At 42.2% G+C, this 27,707-nt stretch overlaps 1 protein-coding gene across 12 annotated transcripts in view; it reads right to left on the bottom strand.

Moving 5' to 3' along the window:
- The window catches only part of AKAP13 (A-kinase anchoring protein 13), a 206,436-nt gene that overhangs the window by 101,661 nt on the left and 77,068 nt on the right, over positions 1-27,707 (bottom strand). For all 12 annotated transcript variants that reach the window (XM_083870764.1, XM_083870765.1, XM_083870767.1 and 9 more), the window contains 3 exons: positions 20,374-20,670; positions 11,568-11,751; positions 390-579 (listed from right to left, as the gene is read on the bottom strand). In XM_083870764.1, the coding sequence (XP_083726890.1) occupies positions 390-579; positions 11,568-11,751; positions 20,374-20,670 (671 nt within the window). The remainder of the gene's footprint in view (positions 1-389; positions 580-11,567; positions 11,752-20,373; positions 20,671-27,707) is intronic.

Below are 27,707 nucleotides of genomic sequence, written 5' to 3' on the forward strand. Positions count from 1 at the left end.
GCCTTAAGCTGCCCAATGTCTGCAAGGCAGGGAGAGGGTCAGCAAGTCTCCAGGCAGGTGTTCCTGCCCATCCAAGGGAGTCCAAAACTAACAGAGCAGGCAGGAGCTGGGAGCAGAGAAAGGCAAAACAGAGCTGGTACTGCACAGCCCTGAACCTGCTTCTCTTCTGAATGATAACATTTGCTGCCTAATACAGCTAAATCAGATCTCCCCATACTCAAATAAGAAGCAAATGGACAGGTGTCCACCTGGCTGCTTGATAATAAATCCAGAGAAAACACCTATGGAAACACACCCTGAAGGCTGCTGATGTGTAGAAGTCATCCCCAGGTGCCAGGCTGCAACCAGCCAGATCTGCTTCTCTTCCATCCTCTCAGCCCTTTGCTCACCTGGTGCTGGTGGCTCTGCATGTGCATCTGAAGGTGCTGAATGTCCCTCTCCCAGCTGGCTGCTGTCCCCTCCCTGGCCTCAGCCGTCAGCAGGTACACGCCGAGCCTGCGGTGGTGCTTCACGCTGTAGTCCCCCGAGTGCACCGTGTGGGACAGGGTGCTCCACGACTCTGGCTCCCTGGCTTCCTCCCTGGAAAACAAGGCTGGGTTAGTGGGCAGGCGAGGAGGGATCCTGCAGGGCAGGACACACACACTCTGCTTCCCTCTGGACTCTCATCATGGGAGGGAGCAGAGCACGGCACCGGCTCCAGAGCCAGACAGACAGATACACACACACACTCCTCAGTCTTGAAACTAATGTGATTTAGCACTAATGCCAGCCACAAGCTTTATTTCACAAAGTCCTTCTGAGGTAGAGACCAGTGGTTTTTACCCCAGACTAGGACAGACTAGCAGCTAAGGGCATGACAACTGTGTTTTAAATTGGATTTATCACAGGTGAAGATCACCAGAGAAACTGTCACAGAACAACAGACACCTGAAAGGCAGAACACCAAAGGGATCAGTTGGAAGGAATGAAAACTATCATGGTACAACTTCTACACCAAAGCCAGCACACTGCTCACAAACACCCAACAGCCATCAAATTGCAGCAATGTTTTCACTCCTGAAATGAACTGAACTTGCTCTGTGAAACTGCCTCTGTGCAAGATGTTCTCAGTTTTGTGAGCCAGCTGTTTTTTTGCAGCACTATCATGGACTTTCTTTTTACCAATCCAAAGGAAAGAAAGGGAAAAAGATGCTTTAGATCAGAATGAAAAAATAACTTAGTAGGTAAATGCAGTCAATAGAAAGTTCTATTCTGTTCTTTTTGAACATCAAACCCTCCTTTTACACCACTCAAAGCAGTAATTCCTCAGGTCTCACCAAGCTGCACAGCAGCTACACTGGCCCATTGAGGTGCTGAGCAAACACTGAGGTGTTCACCACCTTCAGGTTCAGAGATTTCATTTTGAATCAGAACTGATTCAGGAAACCTAAAATCTGTTTTGATCACCGCAGACAGAGCAGCTTGTGCACCACCCCACCAAGTCCTGCATCCCCCAGGAGAGACATGGAGCCAAACCCCAGGAATGTTACACAAACAGGAGATGACATTGACCTGCTCAGGGGTGCAAGAAATGGGAATTTCCCTGTTTTCCTTCTACCAGGGATGCATCTACTGACACCCAGCCCCAGCCATGAGCTGCGTTGGGGATTGGACTAGATGACCTTTAAAGGTCCCTTCCAAACCAAACTACCCTGTGATTCTATGATGTTCCTTGCCTGTTGCAGAGACAAACCATTTTCAGATCTCCTTTTGCTGCCCAGCTACAAATTCCTTGGAAGAGGAAGAGCTGTGATTTTTTTTTAATAATTAGGAATTCAAGAGGGTACATAAACACAAATACATGCCATCAACCATGTAAAACCACACATAGTTTTCAGAATCTGTGCTGAGAGGTCTTGTTTTAAAATTCATACACTTTTCTTATGGGAAGGCCCCCCCAGCAAGCCACAGGGCTATCTCTCTGGGAAGCCAAGCAATCTAGAAAGTAAAGTCATAATGAGCAAACACCACGATCAGCAACAAGAATGGGCAGAACAGGGTGGGGAAACGGTCAAATGGTTCAGCAGAGGCAGAGAAACCTGTGCAGGCAATAGTGGTGGCAATGGCTGCCCCTGCCCTGCCCCAGCACAGCCACACACCCTCTTCTGTGATTCATTTTGGGTTCAATCTGCAAAGAAATTCAGACAAAGCAATACTATGGCTTCCACCATTCAACACCATTTATCTCAGTCACGACTTGACTTCGGCAGAATTACACTTGATTTAAGCAGAATCAATATTTCCACAGAGAAACAGAAGGAAGCATCCAGTTTCTGGTGGTGATTGGTATAAATCCACAGAGGCACTGAAGTCAACTGAACCATTACAAGTAACTAAAGAAATGACCTTCCTTTATCAAGGAAACACAGACATTTCTGTCTGGAGTATTTTTCTTTTCAGCTGTCATGTATGAGAAAACACTGTACCGGGGGCCACTCTCAGAGTGCAGTGAGGCAGTGAGCACAAAGCCACAGTCACTCACTCATGGGGACAACAGCAGCGGGATTAAAGAACTGAACACGATCCATCTGCTCCACTTTCTCATCAGCTTCAAGGACCCTCACAGGCATCTCCAAACCAGCACCCACAAAGCTGCCTCTGCATGACTTGTTGAGCCTCAAAGGGCCCTCAGCAACTTCAAAAGGCTCAATCTGGAGCAAGATGACAGGCAGAGTCCCCTGCAACACAGCGAGTGTGTCCATCCCTCCAGCAATCCACAACCTTCACACAGCCCGGATGGATCAAACAGCCACTTTTGCTTACAAAGAGAGCAGTTTCTTTTTGTATTCAAGCTGCCACTCCGTGTTACACTTTATGAAAAGCTTTAAACCTTTTGAGAAAGGAAGAAGTTTCTCACATCCAGCCAAGTACAAACTCCAAAGCTCTCATTTTTTAGTAGCAGTCACCTTCGTTACACAAAATTAAGCAGGAAGATTGTGGATGGTTCAATCTATTACCTCCTTCAAACCATCCCTTTCATACTCTGCTCCATCCCAGCAGTAATGGTCTGAAGCAGAAAGGACAAAGGAGGATTCACAAGCATTAACTCATTTTCCCTGTTGTTCAGGTAATCACTTCCAAGGCCATTTGAGAATACACTCCTGCTCATTTGCCCGCATACACTGAGCTTCATTGATCGTGCCTCTCCTGCAAGTCCTGGGTTTTACTGAGAGATGATAAAAACACACTTTCTTCCAGGAAAAAAGCTTTGCTGTTATGCATTTTGTACTTCCTGGCTGTGAAAGATGCTTATTTTGTCCAGACTTGGAATTTTTGTAGTGGTTGTATAAGAGTGCATATATCCAAGCTGCTCTACTAGGAGATAAAAACAGATATGCAAATACTTACTGAAGATTTATTAGCAAAAATATGTATACAAAGTTCAGCCTTCAAGAAGTTTGAAAATCTGCTTTTGTTCAGCACAAAAATCCAGCTTGCTGCATTTTGCCAGAAACAACGGAAATCTGTCTTCTTATGAGATTTAACCATCCTGGGTCAAATCTTTCTCATCTTCCCTTTTCAACACTTTCCCATCAAAATACGTAACAGACACCAGTAAACTGAACATTTTGTAAGAAACACTTCTGAGCTCAACTTTCACAGAAGAAGTATCTTGGTTAAAAAAGCAAGGGCTGCCTGAGAAGGCTGTCAGTGCTCACTAGCCCTACCCTCTACAGAACCATGCCATGGCCGACTGAAAAAGCCTGGAAGAAGTCCTCCAGCTCTGGTCAGTCTTCTTCCCCAGAAGGGAAATTTTTGGTTGAAATCAAGAACAGACTTACCAGCACACCCTTCATCTGCAGGAAGGTGGCTTAAAGAAGGATGACTACTTCAAAAAGAGAGAGTGGATAAGAAAAAATACTTCAAAATACTCTCAGGCCATGTCCTGCTACATCTGGGAGCTGAACAGATTGCTCAAACTGCAGTATCACCTCTTGCCCATCTGGCATGTAAGACAAGATGGTAAGATCATAGCACCACAGAATGGTTTGGGTTGGAAGGGACATTAAAGACCATCCAGTTCCAACTTGGGTAGGGACACCTTCCGCTAGACCATCCAAGCTGGGATGGGATGATAAGTAGGAAGTGGTTTTTATTTAAACCTCCCAGCAGTGCCCAAGTAGACTGGTCCCTTTCCAAGGCAGAGCTACACTGTACTCTGTGTGCTGAACCTCTCATCTGGAAGGGGAGCAGAGAGTGAGCGGCGGAAAAAGGAAAGGAAACCTGCACCACACGGCTCCTGGCTTCCGGCAGATACGGGTGAGAGATTTTTAAGAAGAGGGAAGATAAGTGAAAAAAGGAGAACAAAAAAACACCAAAAAAAACCAACAAACCACCACACCTGATCAAAAGCTCTCCCTGCCCTCAAAAGCTGCAGAAACTGCTCAGCAACAAGGGTCTGAAATTCGAGGTGCCGGCGCTCACAGCAGGCGTGTTTTCCAGCACCAAGAGACAAGGTTTGAGCTGGAGGGGAGAGGAAGAGATCAGAAGACAAATGAAAAAGCCTCAGTGAGTTAAGCAGAACTTCATGTTAGGAAGATTTATCCCATAGTTTCACAAAGGAGTGAGGAAGACTGTGTGGGAACTCAAGGTGTTATTCCTGGCAATATCCTCTTCAGATTTCTGAGCTGAAACAAAACAAGCTCCATAGCATTGCCAGCTCTGAGGATCTTACTGCAAGCATCGCAACAGCTGTGGCTTATACTGAAAGCACCAGCATCTAGATCCACGTGACAAAGGAAAAAAAGAGAAAAAGAAAAATCAATTAAAAAAAAATTAAATTAAGACCCTACCATTATGGCTGCATGAAGAGCTAAGAAAAGGCCAGAATTTAGATGCTCTTATCTGTGAGGTAAATAAAAACATAACTAAGTTGAATTCTAATTTTACATTCTTTTTATTACTATTATTATGGTATCACAGTGAAAACACCAGATCAGACAGACTGTGATCTGGGATAAACAAGGAATGGTGCCTACAGGGATAGGATTGGTGATGATTGTGCAACACACCCACAAGCACAGGCAATTTAAATCAAGCCAACAATCCCTCCTGGGAAAACCCAGCACCCACACTCAATGCAGTCACCAGCATTTAAACCAATCTTAGAAATCTGACCAAACAGAACTTCAGTGTTATTTGCAGAGGTGTTGGGGTAATGGAGGCTTTGTATCTGTATGATCAACTTTGCACCCACAATCTTCCATGATATACAAAACACTAATGCACACAAACACTTTCTTGCTCCTCCTCGTTTTTATAACCATCCATATGCATTGTATATGAGACCCAGAAAATACATGCAACCAGCAGTGCTAGAATGAGTCAAAATAAATCAACTCTTTTCAAATTTGAAAGAAATTTAATAAACACAGAATTCATACTTCAGGTGTTTCCAAGTGTTCCAAACACCTCAGGAAAGTAGAAAAAAAGTATATTTCTCATATAAGAAAAACCTATGTATTGCTTACCAATTGGAATAGTTTTGATGTTGAAAGAAAGAATTAAAAGTTGATCTGATGTAGAAATAATGACTAACTCCTTACAGTGCCTCACACAAACATGAACTGCAGTTGTGGGTTCTGACACCAAACTGAATTCAGGATTGCATAACCTACCCTTCAATATCAGATTAAATATTAATAACTGGATTCAAAATACATAATGCTAACTTCTCATTGATCAACACACTATAGAGCAGCAAACCATAGAGAGAAAAGCTGGCTTGGTCCTTCAACAGTTGTCTGAAGATGCACATATGCTAAGGGAACATCTCCAGTATTTCCAAATACAATGGGTCTGTACTTCTAAATCCAAGCATTTCTTGGGCCCCAATGTTAATTATACATTAAAAAAATTAAAATACAGCCACAGCTTATCAACTATATTTGCCAAAAAGTACAATCTGCATTCCATAAGAGTGTTATTAAATGCGTTTTCCATTTGTTTTATTTTCAGAGCATTATGTAATAAGAAGGATGCCCTGCTCAGGATGTGGAGCTGTTGGTACACCACAGAACCCAATGTGCCCCTGGAGACTCATCAGTAAACAAAGAGAATTTAAGGTTAATCTATGAAATGCACTCAAGAGTGAAAACAGATGCCATTTGTTGCATTTTACATGAAAAAAAGCACCATCATGAAGAATACTTCAGCAAGCAGTGTTCACAGCTAAAAACATCACCTCAGATCAGGACAAGTGATATGGAAGAAGAGCTGTCTGTGCAGAACAACCTCCACATGCTGCAAGTGATCACTGGCTCTGCAACACAACGCTGAGAAGAAGCCATGCCTTTACTGCCTCTGACACAGCAGTTTACAAAGACTTCTCCAATCATCTGTTCAAACTCTAACCCCTATCACGAATATCACTGCTTGGAGCAAATCTGCTCCAGAGACTAAATATGAGCATCCTAACTGGGTATCCAGCTAGCCCACGCCTGAGGCCACAAATGCAGCAGTTCTGGGAAAGCACTTATCTGCATTTTCCAAATTTATCCTGAAACAGAGCTGGTCTCTCACAAGCAGTTACCAACCACACAAGGCTATCCAGCACTTATGGCCCCTATAATTTTTGGGAACACTTCCAGATAAGGATTGCTGGGGGAAGGGAAATAATTTCTTCTTCTATCTTACCAAATATTCTCAAATCTCTTCTTTCTCATCCTCATGGGTCTGTTTCCATGATCTCCCAGGACTATAGTTTCCAAGTGAGAATACAGAAATGTTAAAAAGCTGTTTTCTATCACATGGACTAAGCCTTCTCTCTCTTCTGTATTCAGAGGTGGTTACATACAAAACAAAGGAGAGGAGGGAGCCAGAGAATAAAAAGTCCTCACAGGGATGTGGGAACACACAAGGAAGTCAGTAAAAGTTGGAGCATGATGTGGGGTGAGTAGGTGGAAGAGAGAAACACAAACTCTTCCTGCTCCATCACGTTGACACCTGGTTGCCTCATCCTCCCACTCCCGGTCTGCTCCTCTCCTGTGGCCAGGAGAAACCCACAGCACCTCAGCATCTTTCTAATCATGATGTTAAAGCTATTAAATGATGCTGTTTCAACTGAAAATCCTACAGCCACCAAACTAGACCCTGTAGACCACTGGCCCTCCCACACTGCTCCAGACATTACTGTCTGTAGCTAAACAGCATTTCCTTATCACACACCCCTCTGAGTCCTTTTTCAGTGCCCTTCTAACGTTTTTGAATCCCTCTTAATACATTAATCTTGTGCCATCACTTGTAGATACAAAGTCAACTGTTCTCCTGCCACATCACAACAAGCCATACTCAAACCCAGCTCCCCAAATAGCAACCAAATGGATCTGTTGCTTGGTTTGGAGTGGAAGAACAGATGGAGAAACATCAGCACTAATTCAATAAACCTTACAGCCTCTGATTCTGCTTAGCCAGAAATAAAATATATGTATACTATGTGATTAATTTTAAGATCAAGCTTAAACACTCTGCTGAACATAAACTGGGTATTTCTGAAATTAAACACTTGCTTAAAGAGCCTGCTAAATTGGGGTGCAGAAAAAAAAAATAAAAAGAAAAGTATGTACAAGGCAAATCCTCTGGCAGCTCTGGCTCAGAAAAGCAGAAAAGTGTATTTAGCTATGAAAGTAAAGTCACTGAAAAAGAATCCTTATTTGAGAGGCACCACAGAGATTACAGCCCAGACTTCACCAATTACTTATGTAAAATCAGAACAATAGCAAGTGATAATCATGGATTGAAAAACATTGACAAAACCCTTCTGCAACCAGTGAGTTATTCCTCATGTGTGTTAATTAAATCATTTTAATTTTGGAAATACAGACTTGTACTAATTTACAGTTTCACAGACTGAGCCTCCTGATTGTTACCAGGGAATCTGAAGGGAAGAGCAATCCCAGAGCTGTGCAGAAACACTTTAGAACAAAAAGCAGAGAAACCAGCAAAAGTAAAAAAGTTTACAGTAAAAAACTCAGAGACTGTTGCAACTTTTTGCAGGGATTAGAAAAATGCAATTTATTTTTTTGAAATGGGCTTTACTTTTCTCTCACTTCCCTTTTCCAGAAGACATAAATCACCCTCAGCTGTGAAGGAACTACAAGTGTTTGGCTTTGCTGGGGAAAGAAATGTTACCAGACAGAAATAAAATCAGCAACCAGATCAGTGTTTGTATGCTTTACAAAGCAACACTTCCAACCCCGCACACTCCCGGTGTCTTGAAGCCATTTTCCCCACTGCTGTAAGAGCCCTACAGAACATGGAGCTGCCAGGGGATTGTGTTACTGCCCTGAGTGCACTGGGAAACACCAACTCCTGCACTCTGCAGCTGTGCAGTTACTCACAGAGCTCCACCAGCCTGTCCATGACTGTGCTGCCTCTCCAGAGCCAGCACCCTGCAGGCAGCATCGCCCAGCTCCAACATTGGGGAGAAAGAGGCTTTAACCACAGACCCTGGAAATAGTTGAAACTCAAAGAAGGTTTTCCAAACTGCACCATGGCCAAAGTTATCCTTACATATAAATATTGATATATATTTTTCCCCTATAAAACTATACTGCCCTTCTGCACTATCCTATTCCATGTGCACTGCAGGATACTGTTTACTGTGCAGTTTTCATCTTGGAGATAAAACAATCCCCTTCAGGAATGATACACAACTGATGAATGTTTACTGACAATGAATATTTATTTGCTTATATGAATATTTATTAATGAATGCTGCTATTGACTCTTGATCCCTGGTGACCTACACAGGCTCTGTGACAGTTCCTTGTTTGGGTCTCAAAGGAACCAGGCCATGCACCTTTCCTGTCTGAGGATGAAAAGCCAGTGCACACCATGGAACAGAATACTCCCAAGGATGGAAAACTTACATAGGAGGAATCTTTTTTATTTTTTTGTTCCATGAAGTACTGCAAAAGCTGAGAAGGGAAAGTTCATCAGATAAACAGAAATTCAAAATGTCACCAGTGAAATTAGTTTTTGAGGAAAATATTTACACTGCAGCTGAATCAAGCTACTCTGCAGACAAACCAAGGCAAAGCTACAACAATGGAGAAGGTTTTATGTCTGCTCTTTAATGATTGTATTCTAATTATGGCAAAATTTCACCCCTTCTCAATGCTGGCTGGGAGAATCATTGTAAAATGAAGGGTCCTGCAAATTAGCAAGCCAGAGAACAATAAATTCCCCCCAAGGATAATGCATCACAAAACACTTCACATTCATTTATTTGGCATAGTGCAGTTTAATTACTTGTAAAAATAATGACTCCTTTGTAGGGGCCCTCACTCACATGCGTTGCTGCTCTGTGTTTTACTGAGTGGGACGAGCTGTGTGCCAAATCTGTGTGCATGGATTATACAGCAGGAGCATAGGCAGAGTGCAGAAAGGACGTTGTACAGTGTCCTTTGTGTTTTGACAGCACATAAATGGCACTCGCTCTCTTCACGGAATTTTCTGTGTTTTGAAGCTCAGTGTTTCTCCTCCCAATAGGGATTTTCAAGTCTTGATCCCATCTTATTGCAGAAATGCTCAGCATAATTAAAAAAAAAAAAGTCACTGCTGTGGAATCAGGATGTGCCCATTTTGTCACCAGCACCCTCCTGTGGGGAAGGGCTGTGGCAATCCCCATGACACTGCTCCAGTCAGTCCCAAGGCCATGTCACAATGCTCCACCACCATCCCACCCACTGAGAAAGAGAACCAGGAAGGATTTCCAGCATCCATGGATTTGGTTTGTAGGGCTTCATGAGAATAGAAGAGTTTTCAGAGTCAAGGGACCTGTGGCATGGCTGTCAGATGTTTATACATTTTATTTCCACCCAGCAGTCCAAGTGGAAAACAAATCATGAAGAACAGTTAAGGGATACGTCAAGAAGAACAGGAATTGGGACCTTGATGGTAACATTTCTGCTTGTTGCTTTTGTCTTATTTTCAAAGACAAACTGCAAAGGTCATCAGAGAAATTCCATGGATTGGGCCAGCAGTTCTTTATAGCCAATGGCACAGGACAATGTCATGGAATCCCTGTCCTCTTTCCATTCCACTGAATGAGAACTGCCATTCCAAAACTGGAACCAGTTGTGAAGTACTTCACCAAATACGTAACAGATGTAAGTTGTGTTCAATTCCTATTTTTATTTAGATTACCAGCTCTACTCACTTTTGGGTTGCAGTATTTACTATGAGCTCTATAATCAAGTTTTGGCCAGCTTAAGCTTCCTGACAGTATGTAAAGCCTGTTAATGTGGTTAGTCTCACCTTGGAGAACCTTGCTGCAGTTACAGGATCAATTTGCACATCCCGTTTTTACAATATAGCCTGTGAGATAGTTGTGCTTTCACAGTGTAACTGTTGACCTTGATGGAGAAAAATGTAACACTGTCATGGTCTCTGTATTAATGCCAGCAAGGGTGGCAGGAGAAAGTATTTGGGTATAGGTCTCATCCCACTCTGCACCTTCTCCTTCACTCACTTTCCATGTGGCTGTCTCAATTTAAGGATAAAACTTAAATGCAATCACTCCAGCAATACAGATCATACTTTCTGCCCCGCCAGCACTGTACCCAACAACTACAGAAAGCAGAATAATTTACAATTTGTAACAGGGAATGTTGCGTGATAATGTGGAAAACACAGCAGACTCCTAAACATGACATTGGGTCACTCAACATAAACCCCAAATATCTGAGAAGTCAATTCAGAAACACAAAGTTTATAACAAAGCTTAAGAGAACCAGGCATCAGAATAACACACACATAGACTAAATCTTTTCTCCTATACAAACAGCCCCCTAGAGATTTTTTTAAGCTCTTTGTCTTTATTAGCCTCAGCTATTAAAGCTGGATCTCCAAACATTTGCTGCTCAAAACTAACTTGCCATCTTCCAAAGGACTCCTTGTAAAGCAGTGCAATAAATGCTCATGCCACTAGTTACTTGCTACATGTTGTAAGACCTGGCTGTTTCTCAAGACCATTTACAAGAGACCTGTTTCTGTTAAATATTCTCTTCTCCTTTAAATATTTGCATTAATTCTTACCTTATTTCTTTTAACCTACACCAGTAAAATGTCTATTCTCTACAAGATGCTGCCTTATTTCACTATAATAATCACTATTTCATCTAACTAAAAAGCTCCCTCTCTAAAAAAGTAAGAACACAACAGTCCACCACCACCACAATGCCTGTTAGCTCCCCTCTTTTGGGTAGCTGTGGAAAAGAAGAGCTTTTTCATTTGTGTTTGCATAAAATTTGTCTTAATTAGTCAATACTACAGTGACTCGCTTTGGACTTTACAAGACAGCTGAAGCAGAATACTGAACAACAAGAATCAACCTCCCAAAAAATATTACATTTCCACTAAACCCTTACCATTGGTGCTAGCAAGAATGGTAAAAGTAAAATTATACCAAAATTGCCTTTAAGGATGTAGTACAGCACTCAGACACCTCTGAGTGATAACGCACAGCAAATCCAAACGTGGTGGAGAACGGAAAACCAGCAGAGGAACCACCAAATCATCCTTACTCTGTCAAAAGCTGGTGCAGCTTCTGGTAACCCCTCTCCAAGGCCAAGCTCACAGGCGTTGCCCCCTCGTTGTTGTGGATGCTGAGAGCTCCTCTCCCACCAGGCTGCTGGAGCAGGAACCACGTCAGGCGCAGCAGCCCCAGCCGCACCGCGAAATGCATCAGTGTCTCCCGAGGGATGTTCTCTGGCAAAGGAGGAAAAGAAAGAAAAGCAATGGGAATTTGTAGGCTTGAGGATTGGGGGAATGTTGTATCCCCACATCCCAGCCCCACCACATGGCGGCTGGAAGGAGCTGACAGCCTAAAGGAACCTGCAGCACCTGGAAAAACAGCCTGGTTGCCAAAATCCAGGAGACACCAGACTTGAAGTGAGTGACATGCTTCGGTGGGACTGGAAGTGCTCAAGACCTCTCGTGCTGAGACTGACCACAGAAGTCAATGTGAAAACGCCACCATTTCCAGAACAGCCACAGCCACCACCAAGCTACAGCAGACCCAAACAGAATCATGGTCAGGTGGGTTTTCCTGGATGTCCAAACCTTCTCCTCAAACAACCAGAACAAAGTTTTAGGGATGGACAGATTTTGTTATCTAACGAGATGCTGATTTATCCCAAGGCATGAAGAAAAAACCCAAACAACTACATTTGATGCACATATCCAAAGGAGTTATAAAAGAGAACTGTTTAAAAACTCATATAGGAAAAAAAAAAAAAAAAAAAAAAAAAAGGAAAAAGAAGCAAGGATTTTCTTTCCTGGTTTGATTATGCTTGAGACCAGATTTTCTCAGCTTAATACAGTAGCTCTGTCATTCTGAGTAGCAGCATTTATAAACTACCAATCTCCACTGCTGCTTTTTGTATTTAATAACCATGACCTTCTGATTTGGTAAAAGTCACTCTTGAGCCTGAGCTTTCATTTCAGAAAAATATCCCCCTACTCCAAAAGCTGCAGCCCTAGAATGATGCTCTGAAAAGCTTTAACCAGAAATGAGCTCCAGATGCACTGCTGAAATCCAGCATTTGCAGATCAAAGCTTGTTATTTCTGTATGAAAGGCAAAAGCATTTGCGTTAAAAAAACTGCAAGAAATAAAAATTTGTTCTTTTAATTAACAAAGGATTTTACTATTGACTGACACCAACAACAACAATAAAGCACCAACTGGGTCTCAGAAAGCTGTACCAATGAGCACACTTGGTATAAACCCTTTAATATCACAGAAATTATTTACTAGGTTATTAATTTGGGTGCCAGCCAAACCTATACAACAGATTTTAAAATGCACACACATAATGTCTTTAGTATTTAATTTTGTATTTCTTTCTTTAAGAAGTGTGCCCCAAGAGAAATCATTTCTTCAAAAGTGCTGCTGTTTTTCTTGCTTATTTACTCTACTTTAGGGATGTCATTAAGACCTTCAGTGAAAAACAAAACAAAGCAAAAACGGGCAGTTCTCCCCTGCCTCACACACAATTTTTCACAACTTTTTGGACCAAATTCTGAAGAACTAATCTGTATGCACGAACCAAAGGCTTTCTGGCACCATTTCTGTTCTGAATGACTCCAAATTAGGTCTCTGGGCTACAAACCAAGTCTTCCCCCTAACCTCCTCTTGATTACCGTAAAGCAAAACCAAGCTGCCCTGAATACACGAGTGTGTCTGAATGGAGGTTCCAGCTGATCAGAGAAAAGGGAATGGCTGAGCTCTCCCAGAGACAAATTCTCAGCCTTTGGCTAAGTAATGAGAATGATTTGGGCATTAAATGTTACAGAGCGTAATGATTTAGAAATAGCACAACATGGAGGTTAATCAATGGTTGCAGCCCTGGATTTAAAATAAAGTGAAAAAACCACGGCATATAGACAGACACAGAAGAAAGGGTACTGACAAAGCTGCAAAATGTGGACACAGGTAGCAGGACTTTTCCAGAGTGAAAGCAAATGCCCTATGTTTTAGTCAAAGAACTGGTACATGCACAAAGCTCCCACAAACCAACTGGCAGAGACAACATAATTATTGTGGTGTAATTCTTCCTACAGAGATGCAGGAGGCACAAAATCACTTCTGTTAGAGCAAACAACTGCAATCCAAATAAAGAATGTGCTGCACTGGTCTGACCACGTTCTGTTCTCGCATGGGATCTCCTGTTATGGCTGCTTTGTTGAAAGGGAAAATCATCTTCCTAACTAGAATGGACAGTCTTGCCCCAGAACTGAGCAGTGTAGGCCTGCAAGGCATAAGCACAGACCCCTGGACCAAAATGCTTCCTCCTCCTGCAGCTGAGAGCATTACCAATAGAGAAAAGGATCTTCTGCCCACCAGCTCATGGTTCACCACTAAACATACGCTGCCAACTGCAAGTTCTGCAAGATGCAGGCAGATATTCCTCTTGTCCCTGAGCCAAATGGGCACTTCTCTCTGTCCCATATGTCCAAATGGCCCCTCCCAGTTGTCACAATGCCTCCCCCAGTTGTCCCAATCTGCTGATATGACTGCACCTTCCTTCTGAGAACATCCCTCCTGTTCTATTGAAACAATCACTGAATCAGTGAATCAGTGGACAGGGCAGTTCCAGAGTCTGGATGGAGGTGTCTGCAAACACAACTGAAGTGAATGTGGCACTGTCCTGATGCCTTTGGGCACTGACAGTGTGCACACACAGGATCTGTCCAAGAAGAGGTGGCATGGTGCCACCAGAGCACATTAAACACACAGGCTCACTATCCACTTTTGGAAGGCTCTGCCTGACACAGAACCTGGCACGAGGCCACCCTAACAGATGGGCACAGATGATGGCAGCGAAGACACAAAGTACTGTACATCCAACAACTGCAGGGGCCCCAGGCAATGGCTTTGGAAGGTTCTGGAGTGTGCAAAACTTGCATGGTGACAGTTAAAAAGGCATGTGCCATCTGTGGGCTGGATTAACTACTGATACATAATGAAAATACATCTGTTGGTGTATGGTGTTGCTCAAAACTAGATGAGAGCTGGTCTGCATCAAGTATGGACATTTTGCTGGATGGAGAGGGAAGGAAGACAGATACCACCTTCAGACTTCCTGCCTTTGAAGCGATGAAGCTTGTCCCACAAAATGTTGGAAATCCAGTCAATGATTTTATGATCTTGTGGGGGTGCAAAATGTCCCACGCATGGAAGAATACAAAAGCTTTAACATGCAAAAGCCAGAGCTCCTTCTCCTACCACATACCAAGCAAGAGCTCCTTGTCTTAAAATGGCTGTCGTTTCAATGTCAACAAGAAGCTTCTGGTAATTAGGAAATTGTGGAAACACAAGACACAAGATACTGAAAAGGCCAAGATTGTTTTGTTCCTTTCTCGTTTCCTAGTAATAGGCAAGAGTTGAAACATATGATTATTGCCCCATAATGGCAGGGTACTCTAGTCCAGCTGGCAAAACACAAGACTTTGGATATATTATTTCTGCTGTATTTTTTTTCTGCTGTGATTCATGAACAGACAGTTTATCTGCGTAACTGATGACCAAATTTCCATAGAAGACTGTCATATACTTTGCTAATAGTAAAGGATTAAGGTTTAAGGTGCTATTAGCACAAAACAAATAAGGATTGAAGGGGAAGAAAAAAAACCAACTTTGGGTATGACACGCCCAAGAACATTAAGTAAAAACTTTAATTTTAAACCTGATTACATTAAAAAAAAACCAAAAAAAACCAAAACAAAACAAAAAACCAAAAAAAACCAAAAAAAAAAAACCAAAAAAAAAAAACAAAAAAAAAAAACAAAAAAACACAAAAAACAAAAAACAAAAAACAAAAAAAAAAAAAAAAAAAAAAAAAAAAAAAAAAAAAAAAACAACCACCAAAACCAAAAAACTGTTCCTTTTTAAAAATAACTTTCCAGAGAGAGTAACCTACACCTAATGCTCATTTTATCCTCCATGCCCTGAGACATCTCATGAGCCAGCCATGGAATGGGGTAGCATTGCTTTGTCTTTCTGTGCTCATGACTTACCTGGTTCTCAACTAAACTCATGCATCCTCAGCAATTTGGAAATCTACCATCACATCTGGCCTCAAAATCCTGCTTTCTGCTGGAAATGTTCTCAACTGCTCAGATCAATCCTTGAAAAACAAAGGTAAAAAACCCCAGAACCAAACTGCCACCTCACAGTGAGGTCCTGGAGGAAGGCTCCAGCCGACAACTGCACTGCAGGAAGGTCAGGGCAAAGATGTTGTGTTTGGAGTTATGAACTCAGTTAATAAAAAGATGTGTGGATAATTCCTTTCTTAACCTGATAAACAAGAAATTTTTCAGAGCACACCAAAAGATCTCCATGTCCCCATTCCCACTAATATCAAAAGGAACAGGAACATTCTCATGCCAACGATTTCTCGGCTACAGACTATACAGTACACCTCAGTCTTGAGCAGCACATTTATGATGCTGTCTGAACAAGAATTGCTTTCTGCTTCCCATTTTCCACCGCAGAGGGCACTAAATTTAGGTATGGAAAAGATTTTTCACATCTTATCAGGGACTGCTGCTGAACAGAGCACTTTGTGCTGTTGGCACTGAACAGATCATGCTGATTTATACCATACCATCCTTTATCAGAGAGCACAGAAGCTGAGCAGCAGACTGGAAAGGATATGAAACCCAACCAAAAGAACACCTGTAACATTACATTGAAAGGGTTCCAAGAGAAACTATAAAAAGAGTGCAGCAGATGAACAGATTAAATCTCCATGTCTGAAATACATCATCGGTAGCATAACTTTAGCATCCTCCCATGGGAAAAAAGACTAGATACTGATAACTACATTCTGAAAGTTTTTGAAAGGTTTTTTAGTATTTTTTGTTTAAAATAAGACTTTTTTTTTTTGTGACTTTCTCTCTTCAGACTTTCTCCCTTTGTGCAAAAAACCCCAATTCACGATCTCTATTCCTGGTTACATTAATGTTGTCCTGTACATTGAAATCCTACTGGTTTTGTACATTTGTACAAGCTATTAAACCCATAATCCTAATACATTTAAAGTATTTCAATCCAGGGCAGAGAGTTTCCCTCTATACCCACCTCCCACCTGGTGAGGTCATGGAGTTTAATTTCCCAAACAGTACTTATGGAAGAACCATGTTTATCCCAGAGCATTTCTGGGAAGCTGTACATATTCAACACATCAGTAACTGCAATCAGTTAAGTGTTCTATCTAATCTGATGGTCTCCTGCTTATCTGCTTGAAAACCTGGCTCACTATCTCACAGCAGTCCTTACACTCCCAGGGGAATTGCTCCCTATCTTGGTGATCACAGCAACCCTCTGTCAACATTAAGCAGCTCCTGAAGCACCACCTCAGAAAGCTCAGACAACCAAAAATCAATCATAGCTCTGGGTTTCGCCACTCACTTTTAATAAGCAAAATGGAAAGGCTGCTTCCTCAAAGGTGTTGCCAGAATATTACTTCTAAGTTATTTTGAAAGTGATCTGTTTACTAGTGATACAATTAACCTCTCTAAGCTTTTCATACCTGAGCCTCAGATCCTCCCTAATTTTCTTCTCTTTTTTTTTTTACTTCACTGCAACATAAACAAGCCATAATCATTACTCATTCCTCAAAATATTCAGTTGTGGTTTTCTAGTTAGCTTATTTTCTCTTCAGTAATTTAAAACAGAACATCACAGTCCTGTATTTACATTGCATACATCCTCAGGATACATATTAAATTTTGATTTCTAGACATGAATTGTAACAATCTGTTCCATTTAAATAGCTGCCTTTAAATGCCACTGAGAACAGTAAATAGCCCCACTTTTGACAGCAGTAACAACTATGTTCTTTAGAAATTTACAGTGCACTTGTAATTATTAAGACAGACATGATTATATGGCACCTGAAAGAAATGCTGTGTTTGGAATACCACAGTAACAAGACTAATCCTTAATTATGGATATTCTGAAATTGTGGATGTCACTGGAGTTCATACAGATAACTTAGAGCAAGGCCCAGGAATTGCTTGCTATGGAGGGATAGTGTATGTCTGGTCAAGAGCACAGCTGTGTCTCAGGGACTGTGCCCTTCCCCAGGCACACACTGTCCCAGGCTTTCTTCTGCCTCCCAGCTCATCCCACCAAATGGCTGAGTACCCTCTGTCTGTCCCAGCAAGAGAATGGAGCCCAGGTATCTTAGTATCTTAAGTACTTTCATCCCCAGTTCTGTAGCTCTGTCTGTTTAGTGACACAGCAGATGAGTTCAACAGCCACAGGAGACTGAGGTGGGTGAAACTTTCAGCAGCCTCTCTGCCCTCTGGGGTGACAGCAGTGACCTCCCTGCCCTCTGGTCATAGCCTGGCCAGAGCTGGGTGCAGGCAAAAGCAAGGACAAGCCACCCTCTCCTCAAAATTCAGCCTGGAGCTGTGCTCAGTAGTAGATCTTGTACCCAGCTTTTGCCTGCAGAAAGCCATTACTTCCTAACTTCTGCAAAAGTTAAACTCCTATTTCAGGCCTTGGAAAAATCGACCTTTAAACATGTTTGACAACAGCAGCCCCCTCTGAGCAGCAGTTCCTCACGGGGCTGTGGCACTGGCTCCTGCCTTCAGAGGTTTTGCTGAACAGCAGCGTTTTGTTTCCAGCCCACAAGAGCCCATAGAGACGTGCCAGCTCAGAGGCAGCACCAAGCATCCTTCAAGAAGGGATCTGACATTTTCCTTTGTTCTCATTTCTATAGTGTGTTCTCCTTGGAGAAGGTTATGTGGAGCTATCTGGTGCTGACATTTAGGGAAATGTGAAACATGAATTGCAAGGGCTGTTCATAGGTAGTGAAGCAGCTCAGGACAGGCTGTCCCACTGCAGGCATTGGCCAGAATGTGCCTAATTGTTCAAACACTCCTACAGTGCAATCTTTGCAGTGCTTTTCTTTCTCCCACACACAACACACAAGCACCAGTATAAGGGTGCTATATTTTAGCCCTAATCTAGGGCTCCATCACAAACCCAGGACATCTCTTCCATCTCACTCTAGCAAAACAGTTTTGTAAAAGGATGCTTATGCATGCAAATCCTTCCTGTCACAATCACAAAAATTCCCCCAAATTCCCTATGTGTAAATATCTCACTGCAAGAAAACTACCAGATAACTCTGCATCTAACAAAAAGGAACATATTTTATAGCATTAATATTCTCAAATTAAATTTGCATTTAGTGACATTATATTTATTCACTTCTATCTACACACACCTCACCACAAGATGCTGAAACACTCAAGAGTTACAAAACTTGGCACTACAGAGCTCCTCCTTCTCACTGTGGATGCCACAGATGCGCCACAAGTCCATTAACATACAGAGCCCTGCATAACCACAACTTAGAGGCACACAAGCACATGCTGAGCAAACCAATGTAAATCTTATGGCCTGGTTTCCCTAAGTGCTGATTTTCCAAAGAATCATCAAAGTCAAAAAGAGAAACCTGATCTCAGCCTTCCTGCAAAATCAGCAACAATTCAGAGTTTCAAAGTTTTCGTTAAGATCACTGTGACTATGTTTATATCACTCAAACCAGAAATGTCTGCATTATCACAACACTTTTCAAATGCAGAAGGAAACATCAGTGACTTCCACACAGAGGAAAAGAATACCAAGATGTTTATCTCCTTGTAAACATATGACAGCTGCTGAATTTCTATCAAGGAGCCATTAAATATGATCAAACATGGGAGTTGCCTGTCCTTGTACTGAGCTTTACAAAACCAGTCAGCAAGCTGGAGAAAATTAAAGCAGGAAAATCTCCTGTGGAAAACCCTGTTGCAGTGAGCAGAGCTGAGCTGAGCAGTGCTGCACCAAGTGAGCCACATCCCAGCCCTATTCAAGTGTTTGCGCCATTGCATCTTATGAAGGATAATAGATACCTCACAGTCACATTCCTGAAGTGAAACTATTTGCCAAAATACCCTGAAAATTTACAGGAAGGATTTGTACATACTGGAATTAGTCTCCTGGTCCCATGTGTGCTTCCTTTCACCCCCTCGAGTCAAAATAAGCAGAACTCCAAGTACACAGACACACTACAGCACCCTGAATACCTCAGCACCTCTGCTTCAGCAGCCACCAGAGACTTTGGGCCACCCTTGGGGGTTATTTATAAGCTTTCAGCAGCCCTCACTGCTGTGGTTAAGGGTCAAGTTTTCCCACCCTTCCCTTCTTTTATTAACAAAATTGTCCAGGCTTATTTTGGGGAACTGCAGCGTTAACCCACCCTGTGTGCAACCAGTGATACGATATAAACCTTCAGCACAAGTTCTCCAAGAACAGAATAGCCCCAAGTTCTCCAAGAAAAATCACATGTATTTTTCATGTCACAGTCATTTTGCACCTGTGCTATAAAACCAACATTTACTACAGGCACTGAATTTCTGGCACAAGGATATTTCCAGGAGCATCAGATACTCTACACACAGGCTTCTTTCTTTCAGCATATAGCAACTATGCTGATACACATGCCATTGTCACACACACCAAAAAACCCTTTCAGGGTATATGTGAAAATACTGACTGTTAGCTTGTGCTATTTCATAAGAGAAGACCCACAGAAATAACGAGTTATGATATTTTATATTATATATATTTTATACCTTATATATTTTAAGGAGAATGAAGGGCAGGACATGGGATGTGGATGGACATCACATCCCATCTCTGAGCAGAGAAACCACCACACCCTTTGGAAGGTACACAGCAGGTTCCCAAGGCTGGGAACCTTTCTTCCTCCCAGGCTTTTTACCTCTCTCCCAACCTGCAAATCTCACTGTGCCCTGCAAGTCCTCACCGGCCAGAGACTGGTCTGCTCCCAGCACGTTCCATTCTGCTGGCAGCTTCAGGTGCCGAAATGCCAAGGCCACTTTCTCATCCAGGAAGTCCACGTCTGCAGCAGGTGGCCTTGACCTGTCCAAGAACCGTGTGAAATTCAGCGCCTGCTGGTTGCCAGCGCAGGTGGCCAGAAACTGGGCGGCGTCGTAGGCTTCGTCCTGGACAAACTGGAAACTCTCTTCTGCCACCACCAGAACGGGGTGACCTTCTCTAGAGGCACAAAGTGCCACCTTCACTGTCTCGCAGCAGTCATGGCCTGCAAAACAAAATTCAGACAAATCATGAAAAAAAAAAAAAAAAGGGAAAAATGGCATGAGCTGAGGAAACACAACTGAGCAATTCCTTTAACACACGCACACTCTTTGCATTAAATCAAATAAGGCCATATTATTGAGGGCCACAACTCTAAAATAACACCATCTTTAGAATGTATATGTATCATCAGAGATAAGTATTTCTTATAGGTTTTAAAAGGATAAGATGTATAACTCTTCTCTGTCCCAGTATAAGCCAAGAACTATAAGCCACCCAGGCTGTTTATATTCAGCAACAAGCAACCTCAAGAGTTTTACGTAATTTAAGAAAAAGATTTTGCTAACGTACCAAAAGCCAGGTTATATGAACAAACTTTTCTTTCTCAGCTCCACAGGACTCCAGTAACTCACCAGAAACTAGAATCTGAGTGCAGCAAAACTACGTACTCCAAATGCTGTCACAACACTTGGCTTCCACTGAAAACATTGAAATTTCACCTAAAACAAAGGTCTACATGGCTACAAGAGCCTGACCTGCCTAGGCATGCCCTGCTTGTGCACCTGCCCCTTGCATTTGGGTTCACACCACAAAACTAAAAACTAAGCTGCTTCTGCTAAATAAAAACATGGAAATGGCCTCATTCCGAATTTACAAAACCAGAGGGTTGGAAGTTTGGTAATTTCATTATTTATTTAGGGCAGGGGAAACAGGAGAAAGGAGGCCCTGGCATGGCAGCAATTTCATTGACTCAGAAACTTGAGGGGAAAAAAAAAAGACCAAACACCTTTTTGGAATTTTAAAAGGAAAAATATACTATGTGTCCAACACAACCAGAACTTGTAGTTGTCAGACATGCCCCTTCAATAATAAGGTTTGTGTTTCAAGTTCACTGTGTGGCACAGTTTCTTGTTCCAGCCTCAGACTGACGTCATGGCTGTTTTTGCCAGAACAGCATGGACCCTGCACTAATTACTGGAAAAGCTTCTTTTTTGCCCATGACCTCAGTGTACTACCACATTCTTGAAACCCAGCTTAATTAAATACAAAATGACGATTTATTTTTAAAGGCTTGAAAATTCAATTTAAGCCCCTATTTGTGGTCAGTGGGAAAGTTTCCTTCTTCTGTTGGGGCCTTTTGCTGTTGATTTCCCTGACAAAAGGGAAAATATGTCCCTAATCTTCATGGTCTTTCAGCCAACCTCACAAATCTGTTCTGAGGCTTTTGGCATGTGTACAGATTTTGTCTGCTGAAAGAGGCAATCCTGAAGTTAATTGAAAGGTCAAAACTGCTATTAGGACACTGCGGGTAACACCAAAATTGTCAGAGATGAGGCTGTGGCTTCCTAAGGAGAGCAAAGGCAGCTGGAAAGGTATCAAAGGCAAGTGGAGAAGGGGAGGAAAACACACATGGATGTTGCTGCAACTGCTCATTACGACCAGGATGCTCTGGAGCTAAAAGGTGAGAAAACTTCTCTCCTTCCAGTACCAGGTACCTGTGAAAGCTGAAGGAATAGATTTACTGGTTTTGTTGTTTTAAAGAACAGGGGTAGGAAAAACTTCTTCTACTGCTCTTGAAAATACTGCATGTGCATTCTAATAATGACTGTGTTAGTACTCGGTTGTTCAGATAAAACCCATTCAGAGCTTCCTCTCATCCTCATAGTAAAAGTCTCAAATGTTCAAGAAGTGGGAGCAATGATACGACTTTGGGGGAACTTGCCTTGAAGGCCATTTAGAACTGTATGTGCTTCCCCTCACACATTCTTTGCTTTGCTGATCTTCCTAAGGACATCAAATACAGAGCAGGTAAGACATGAATTTTGTTTTCAGCCTCCACAAAAGCAGTGATCTCTATGCACACTGTGATAGGACTGTGTCAGCTCACAGGAGCTGACTCAAATCCTGCGAGCTGGACTCTCCCTACTGCAGAGCAGTGGAAGGTTGCTAGAATGCAGAGTTTAAAAAAAAAACAAACACAATAAAAGCTCCCTTAATAGCATGAGGACAGCTAAACCTTTGATTCAATTTTTAAAAAATATTTTCTGCCTATTCCCATAAGAATCCCATCTGCAGAATAACCTAGAATACAACTACTCTGCCAGCAGACTTTCAGGATTGAAGCAGCACAGGCAAAAATGGCCCGTGAGCAGCTACAGAGAAACCATTTGGGACAGTCACTTCCTTGTCACAATGCCAAACAACTCTGCTGTGGGACAGCAAAGGCTCCTCCATCGAGACAACAACTGCAGAAACCTCAGTCAAGACGTGTGGTCTCCTTAAAGCAGCACATCGTGGATGTACACAAAGTTCCCTTGGATGGAGCATGTGTTAAACGCCAGCTGCAAAATGCAACACAAGGGAGGGTGCTAAAAAGACCATGTCCTGACCTGCGGCCAACAAGGATTCTGCTGAAACATCCCCAGATATTGAATGTAGCCTGGAAGAGAAAGTGACAGACCTGACAATCCATTTTTATCTAACAGCTTGGAGCTGTTTTCAGAAATACGGACATATTGTAGGAAAAATACAGAAATTAAAGAACTATTTCAGTCTATACAGGGACGGGTACAGTGCCTAATTCTGCTGCTATAAAGCGAATTCCTCATCTACACACCAAACCATGCTTTAAAAATTATTTTTAAATTAGGCAACTGCTCTTGCACTGAAGAATTCCTTACTAGGAATGAATGGGGACACTTAATAAAGCTTGCTCTGGGTAAAATACAAGGATGAAAAATGAAGATATGGTGCTCTAGTCTGTCTGTTCTTATCCCTGACGAGATGAGATGCATCAGCATGATAGCACTGCTTCCTCTACATGGTACTGATGCAGATCAATGAGCACAAGAACAAGGGGAGATTTCTCAGCTCCAAGCCATTAGCAGCTAAGTTAATGTACAGCTCAGACCTGTCCATCTAATTGCTACCTGTGCCTGTGATCTGGGGTGCACTTAAAAGGGCAGCAGCTGAACCCTCCAGACTTCTTGTTTAACAAGGCCTACATGGAGACAAAACACCCCTAAACAGAGCTTTATTAAAAGATGATTTCATTTCCTGCTCCTCCAAAAGTGGAAATCCTGTCCAAACCTCCTATTTTCAGAATTCACATTGGAGCTATCAAACAATGGGCCCCCAGCCTGGGCAGCTATTTAAAGCCCTGCTGGAAGCACATGTTTGGGTTTGCTTGGTAGGTGACTAAAGACTAATTGCATCCTCCACCGTGGTGGAGCTGGGTTGAAAGAGGTCTTACTGAGAGATTTAAGGACAGGAAAACCAGGAAAACAAATGTGAACCTCATGAAGATCTCAGATTTGCATCCAAGAGATGTTGCCATAGGGTGACTTGTGGAAAAGGAAGCCAAGGGAATCTCCTGTGACCATCCAAAAAGTGCTTCTTTTCTGCTTCAGAAATCCTGAGTTCTAGTTCTGAAAATCAGAGCCTGTTTTTGAAGTGCATTTGTGAAATGTACAGTTACTGTATTCACTCTTGCAACACAGGAAGCTTTATGAAATACACAGGCACAGCACCAGCAATGGACAGGAGCCTCTACTTTTCCTTTCAAACCTTCCACTGCAAAGGTGAGAGATTCAGGAGTGGGTAAAGATTTTTTAAAGGCCTTTACACTCTGCAGATGCCTTAAAAGACCTAGAGAAGTGTAAGACCCCACACACTACATCTTAAATAATTTCAACACAGATTCAGTCACTTTTTCCTGTGACTGATGTCATCTAGTACTGGCAGCACTTCCTTTTAATTACACTGCCTTAAGCAATTAAACACACTGTAGAGGATAAACTGCAAAAAGTCTTCTTGGCTATGCTGTTTTAGTCTATTTTAAGGGGTTTTTTGTTTCATAATTAAGAGTATTTTCAAATCCACAACTGGTATTGCCAAGTGGCCATTTGTTATGCAACTTGTTTACCCTTCTGGTCTACCAGTAGAAAGATTGTAATTCATGAAATACAGCTTTTTCTATGAAGAGTTGTTTCTTAGGAGAAAACAGTCTGTGGTAGAAGTGATAAAGCATGACCATATGTAAAGGATTTCACAGCAAATGAAAAGTTTGAAATTAAGATATTTCCAAGCTGAACTGAAATTCATTTTTTTTCTATCCTTTTAACTAGCAGAAAGAAAGGAAGGAGAAAAAAAACCCCAAAACAACAACTCTGAGAGCTATGGAATTAAGAACAAGTTAAAGACTGAACTGCTTCTCTGCCTTAGCTTAAGGATGGAGAGAAAGCTCAGAGTGAGTCAACGGGAATGTGTCAGCCTTGTGGAAACTGCTGGCAGGCAGACCAGCAGACAGACAGTCTCTCAGACCTTTTACTACTTCCAGTTCTCATTCTCCTCCACTTTGAAACCCACACAAGAATCCTACACCTTTTGAGTTCAACAAACATGAGAAAAGCAATTTTGGTATTAAGGAGCTGGGAGTGATACAACACATTGCAGCAGTACTCACCAAGGCAATTACACATCACAAAATTTACTTCTTGCTTTGGTGACCTGGCTCACAGACAGGGTGTTTCTTACCCTTCACTTATTCAATCAGGAGCTGCTGCAGCTCTGGATTTCTGGACTGTCTCTCCCTGTTTGAAATTTCATTTCAAACTTCCCCCGTGTCTCCCACACTTTCCAGACCACCAGTTGTTCAATGCAAAGCAAAATACATGTCCAATCCTACAGCTGCTGTGGTGATGGGATGCCAACTTTTGCAATAAATGCACCAAACAAATACTGGAGCTCCCAGCACATCAGCTCCTGCAAGATTTCCCCAGATCTCCTCAATGCTCAGAGGCCTCCACTGGCCACAGCAAGCTGTGGTTGGGACTTTTGAGTTGTGTGGACAGTGATGAGGTCATTCCTCCTCCTGCTGGTTGCCAGATCATGATTTGAGGATTTTTATTATTGGGTTGGGGTTTTTTCCCAGTGGGAAAAAGGCTGCTCTAGCAGAGAGGCAGGAGATGAGGCTGCTGTCTTGCAATGAATGTTTCATTTCCCTGCTTTACACAGATTTCCTTCACTACCACATGCAATCTGCTTGGCCTCAGTTACCCTCCCTACCCTGCAGAGATGGTGGGAAGAAAAAAATGCATTAAGATTATAGCAGTCTCAGCTGCTGCAGGAATAAGGACTTGATGAAAAGCTCAGTTAATGACCAACATCAGTAGGACCAGCATCTGCGACCTAAGAGGACATATCCATTCCCAACAGCATAAATTCAGCAGCCAGCAACAGTTTAACCACAGCAAAGGCCGTTATCATTTCTCTACTTCCTTTCCTGCTCAGCCTTTTGATACCTTCTTAAAACACAAACTGCAGTTTGCAAGATTTTGCACTGAGGTCCCCACTGGAGGAGTGCCAGTGCCACCACAGCTCCACCTGTCACCTTAATGGTGTGTATGATAAAACAACGCTGGAAACTGGGCTGTAGAGCTACACAAGGCCTCTGGTACTGAAAAAAAACTGCTTCCATTAGGGAGAATTTCAACCAGATTAATTAGAAATAGAAGAACTGTAAAAGTGACAGTAAAGCCAATAGTTAAATAAGGTTTTGGTAGCTTTTCACTGAGACAAAAGCTTTGTTGGATGATGCAACCTGGTGAGTCCTTAGGCTGGCAAAAGAGCTACTGAAAGCACACAAAACACCATCTCCTGGCTAATTCTTTAATCTCAGTAGCTAATTTTGACACTTCAAGTTATGACTGATCAGCTCAGATGAGAATCTGTTTCTTACAAGGAGAAATTACTTTCCTTAAATTAACCCAGCCAACAGCAGGGCAGGATAAATAATCCATCCCATTCTTCAGGGCAAGTGCATTAAAAAAGGTAAGTGCTCTGTAGTTTGAAGAAGTGATGAATCTGTCTTAATCCACATCTTCAGCTAAAATAAAGCTGCTCCCATAAATTTACAATCAGAAGTCCTTTCTTTTATTATGTACAGAAATAAAAGCTCACATTTGAACTTTTATATATATAATATATATAGTAGTATGGACTATATATATTCAATGTTTAAGGCTGATGATAAAAAAAGCATAGGAAAGAGGCAGATTGCTCTAGTAATTATATAAGATGGAGCAGTCATTTAATTCTGCAGTGATAAGCTTTTATTTAGGTAAAGCCTTTCAGGACATAGAGAATTTTCACATACAATGAGAATCTATGAGGTATTTTGACACTTATATTTCCATTCCATTTTCTCTAATTTTTCACCTAGAGTAACTTTATGTTGTTACGATTTCTTTTAAAATGTGATTTCCTTTGAAAGCTTTGCTAAAAACATTCTGATTAATTTTGGCAGGAAATGTAATGAAATAATTTTTTCTGTCTTTTAACCCACTGAAAAAGTCATGAAACAAAAATTACAAATCTGGGCTTGTTTTCACTTCAGCTTTAACAGAATTACAGTCCCCCCTTTCCCCCCAGCTGCTGATGGACTTCATCTGAAATCTCCTGGGGAACACATGAGGACCTGAGGCAAGAATGAGGCAGTGAGTCCAGAAAGGATGCAGAGGGGATTCAGGAAAGGCAGAGACGCTCCTGAGTCAATCAGCCCTTCTTTAATCCACCTGAGCTGTCCCCCAGGAGCTGGTGTGCTCCCAGGGATGTGCAACACTCCCTTCATCACAAGAACAAATGAAAGATGCTCAGAGCTGGAAGCAAAGGATGAGATTTTGGCTAAAAGAGCTGTCTGCAGGAGTTTCCTTGCAGAGCACTTGCTAAGTGCCCGGGGCTGGGTGTTTGAACAAGGGCTGGTCTCACACACACTGTGTGTTGTTCACGGCTAATCCCTTCGAGGTCAAATAACGCTCTGAGTCACCACAGCCATCGCCAAGGCAACTGTGGAATATACAGAGTAAACACATGATTACAGATTCACTGTGCGTCCAGGAAGGAGGAGGAGGAGGAGGAAGAGCTGCACTGAAATAAGTCATACTTCCACTGAAATCAGTGTAGTCAGTGCTGAAACAACCCTGGATAAATCCACGGGTGTCAGCAGAGGGTATGAAAAAAATCAGGCTTTCCCCATTTCTT

Source organism: Zosterops lateralis (assembly GCF_965231275.1).
Source record: "Zosterops lateralis genome assembly, chromosome: 13".
Taxonomy (NCBI): Eukaryota; Metazoa; Chordata; class Aves; order Passeriformes; family Zosteropidae; genus Zosterops; species Zosterops lateralis.